This window comes from Gracilinanus agilis, unplaced genomic scaffold (genome assembly GCF_016433145.1).
Source record: "Gracilinanus agilis isolate LMUSP501 unplaced genomic scaffold, AgileGrace unplaced_scaffold55853, whole genome shotgun sequence".
Classification (NCBI taxonomy): Eukaryota; Metazoa; Chordata; class Mammalia; order Didelphimorphia; family Didelphidae; genus Gracilinanus; species Gracilinanus agilis.
Genome location: NW_025391191.1, coordinates 1 through 3,799, shown reverse-complemented (window position 1 = coordinate 3,799; position 3,799 = coordinate 1). Strand labels below are relative to the sequence as shown.

Here is a 3,799-nt window from a genome sequence, read left to right as displayed (position 1 = left end):
GGCTCGGCGTGGGCCTCCGCAGTGGTGAGTGTGCGCCGCGGCTGGGGGTGCGCGTGCCGTGCCGTGAGCGGGGGCCGCTGTCACCGCGCTGCTGCTGCCTCTGCTGCCGCTGTGAGTGCGGGGCCGGGCAGGGGAAACTGAGGCGGGGCCGGGACCGAGGGGTGGCGCCGCGGCTCACCTGCTCCGCCCACCTGTCTGTGTCCCTCCGCAGGCTCCCTCCCTACTGGGGCATGGCCAGAGCCCAGCAGGATGGCAGCTCCCCGGAGCCGGTGGAGGGGCTGCCCCGGGAGGGCCCCAGGACCTTCCCCCTGGGCCGGCTCATGCCCTCTGCGGTCTCCTGCAGCCTCTGTGAGGCCGGTCTGAACCCTTCTGGCGACTCCATGTGCCCAGCCCCGGGGCCGGCGCTGGCACCCCCTTCCCTCCTGCCCCTCGCCTACTTCTGCACGCGACAGCCCCGTGCCTATGGGGGCCCCCGCTGGGCACGGGTGGCCAGGAGCCCGGCGGCAGGCAGTCAGGGCCAAAGCGGTGAGTGGGAAGGGGCGCTCCCTCCCGAGTCTGCCCGGGGGTGGGGGGTTGTCTTGGGGACTTTCTGGCCCGTCCGCTGCTTCGGTCTGCACCCACTCCTCAGGGGCTTCCAGGCGTGAGATGCGGGGGGAGGGGCTCCCCTCTCCCTGGGGGAAGAGCTCCGAGCAGCAGCGGGGCTAGCCCCGGTCCCGGACTCTTTGGGGGGGTCCTGGGAAGGGTGTGGCCGAGGGCCCCAGGGGGAACCTGGTCCTTCCTGCAGTCTGACTTGAGGTCCTGTCTTTGGTCCTGTCGGGGGATCCCCTCTTCTCCCCGGCCACTGCCCCTCCCCCTGCCCCGAGAGCGGGGAGGGCTCCGCTCTGGAAATTCCCCCGGGAAGGGAGGGTGGCGGTGGGAGCCAGCCCGAAAGGGTTAAAGGTCCCCTGCCTGCCGAGCGCTTAACCCTGTGTTGCCCGTCTGCCCGTGCTCTCAGCTTCCAAGTTTCCCTCCTGAGCTCCAGCCTAAAGAGGATTGTTCTTGTTTCCCCTTCTCCTCCCTCTGGTGCATCCCGGCTAGGGAGCCTGTGGGGGGCGGGCTGGGAAGCAGGGTTGGGGGCTTTCCCCTCCCCCCGCCCCCTCCCGCGCCGCTGCCGCCCGAACTTTCCCAAACTGTCCCAGCCCGAGGGCTCCCTGTGGGCTCTCCGAGTCTGTCTCCAGAAAGCTGAGCAGGGAGAGAGCTGGGGACCCCCCAACCCCGGGGGCTTTTCAGGCCCCTTTGCCATGCTCTGAACCCCCAGAATTCCCGGGGAGACTCCCGAGCTTCTCCCAGTACTGTTAAGAACTCTCCGCCTGGCCCAGCCACCTTCCCTGCACCTCCTTCTCTTTCCCCAGAGCCGGGGAAGGGAGGGGGCTTGGCCCCAAGGTCACCCCCAGTTCCGGGGACTAGAACTCGGGCCCAGGGCTCTGTGTCTGGCTCCTGATACTTGTTGAATCAATGAATTTGTCCACGTTGGTGTCTGGGAGAAAGCGTTCAAACGGGGCCGGAGGGGGGGGGCACCCGTCTACCTGAGTGGCCTCTGGAGGGGGCGGCCCCCCCTTTCGAGTGCCCAGCCCCCGGATCTCCGGCCCTGACCCTGCTTTTCTTTGGCTCCCCAAGGTTCCCAGCCCTCCCTGGGCCCGAGGTCTGCTGAGGAGGAGGGGGGACAGGAGGGAGAGCCCCAGGGAGCGTCCCCCATGTCTGGCGGCCCCCCGGGGGTGTTAGGCCCAGAGCACGGGGACCAAGGCGAGCAGCAGGACCGGGAGATCGGCGCCCAGCTGCGCAGGATGGCCGATGACCTCAACGCCCTGTATGAGCAGCGGGTGAGTGAGGGTAGGGAGAAGGGGCCTGCCGGACTGCCGCGCACCCACGCGGGGGAGCCGGGGGGCCGAGGGGGTGTGGTGGGGGCCCGTCGCTCCCCGACTTCCTCCCGCGGCCAGCCCAGGCTGGGACTGAAGGGGCCGGCGGCTCCCGGAGGCTCATATATCTTGGGCTATTTATAGCGAGTGAGTCAGCATTGGTAAATGCCTGCCTCCCTCTCCCTGCTCCCTCCTCCTCCCCCTCCCCTCCCCCTCGGCTCGACTTCCCGCCTGCTGATGCTGGCTCAGCGCCTGCCCAGAACAAACAAGCCGTCTGGGCGAGGGAGGGGGGCAGAGCCGGGCCCTGACCCCGCACGGGCCTCCCGGGGTTGCCGGGCTCCCAGGCTCTGGCTCTCTGCCTGCTTCGGGGCCTGACCTCATCCCCCAGAAAGCCTCTGAGTGGGCCTTGGCACTCTCTCACCGCTGGGAAGCCCCTTCCTCAGTCAGAGGAAGAGTCATGGTGGCCCTCCTGGCAGGGTGACCCTGGTCCAGTCACTTCTCCCCTCACCCTGCCTTGGAACCAGGGCACAGCATTGATCCTAAGGTGGAAGCTTTTGTCCTGATTCTCTCTTGAGCGCCTCACAGCCACCCTGGGAGGAAAGTGCTGAGAGCATTGCCATTTTCCAGAAGACACAGGTTGACCACCCACTGTTAAGTGGCTGGATTTGAACTCTGGTCTTCCCGACTCCAGTCACTCCCTCCGTCTGTAGTGGAGCCCTCTAGAGGCCTTCTTTATTTGTTTTTGTTTTTCTGTTTCTTAATCCTCACCTTCCATCTTAGAGTCAATACTATGGGTAGGTTCCAAGGCAGAAGAGCTGGGAGGCCTGGGGAATGGGGGTGAAATGACTGGCCCAGGGTCACCCAGCCAGCAAGTGTCTGAGGCCACATTGGAAGCCATTGGAACACCAGCATGTGTGATCCTGGATAAGTCACTGGCCTTCTTGAGGCTCAGTTTCCCCCCCCCCCCCCAGAAGGGGATACCGTTTCCTCTGCCACCCTCAGGGACTGTTTGGAGGAGAGCCTTCAGGGCTCTCCCTGGCCAGAGAAGGGTCTTGGTCAGGTGGCCAGTCTCGATGGCCGCCTGTAACGCTCGGTGCCCCCCATTTGTCCACAGAGACGGGAGGAAGAGCAGAGACGCCACCTCTCGCCCTGGAGGCTTCTGTACAATCTCATCTCGGGGCTCCTGGCCCCCCACCGAAGGAACCGGATGCCAGACATCGAGCCTAACTAGCCTCCGGGGCCGGCTCCCAGGACACCGCGTGGGGGGGCGGCCGGAGGAGGTCTGGAGGGCAGGACCTTCCGACCCGCTTCCTGTGGACTCTTGGCAAAATGTAGCGAATCCGAGACGGGCACCCGGGCGCCGCCGGGGTGGGGCGAATGACTCTGGGTCCAGCCCTGGAAAAGGCCCCTGCCCGGATTGCTTGGGAGGACAGTGATGGGGGGGCGGGGGGGTTCTGACCGGACACTGGACATTGACCAAGAAGGGGCCAAACGTGGGAGACTCCGGACTTGAGGAGGGGGCAGGAGGGGTGCACGGCGGGGGAGGGAGCTGCCCCCTCGCCTCCTGCCATCTCAGGAAGGGCCACGGCTCTGCCCGTCCCCCTGCCCGAGCAGGCTGACCCTCGCCCCCGACGGGCCTTTTCCCTGGGCCTTTGGTGCTTCGCTCCCTGCCTTGTTGGAATGAGCCAAAAACGAACCACTAGCTTCCCAGAGGGAAAGAGCCGCTAGTCTATGCTGTGGAGAGCCAGTCTGTCTTTCCTGAGCCGGCAGGTAACCTGCCCCATTTTCATTTCCTTGGGGAGGGGGAGAAGGAAACAGAAGGGGTGCCCCCGTCTCTGCCCCTGCCACGTCCACCCCACCGCGGACCGGAGAGAAAAGCTGGGGCAGAAGGCTCGGGCTGGCGT

At 66.3% G+C, this 3,799-nt stretch overlaps 1 protein-coding gene across 2 annotated transcripts; it reads left to right on the top strand.

Moving 5' to 3' along the window:
- Positions 1-16: 16 nt before the first annotated feature.
- On the top strand, positions 17-3,792 carry BBC3 (BCL2 binding component 3). Of its 2 annotated transcripts, XM_044684767.1 has the most exons (4): positions 18-111; positions 212-525; positions 1,657-1,859; positions 3,010-3,792. In XM_044684767.1, exons 2-4 carry the CDS (start codon positions 231-233, stop codon positions 3,124-3,126), a joined length of 615 nt encoding a protein of 204 aa, XP_044540702.1. In that variant the 5' UTR covers positions 18-111; positions 212-230; the 3' UTR covers positions 3,127-3,792. The 2 variants fall into 2 exon arrangements, with proteins under 2 accessions (XP_044540701.1, XP_044540702.1); XM_044684766.1 differs by lacking the exon at positions 3,010-3,792 and having other exon boundaries at positions 17-111; positions 1,657-2,391.
- Positions 3,793-3,799: the final 7 nt, after the last annotated feature.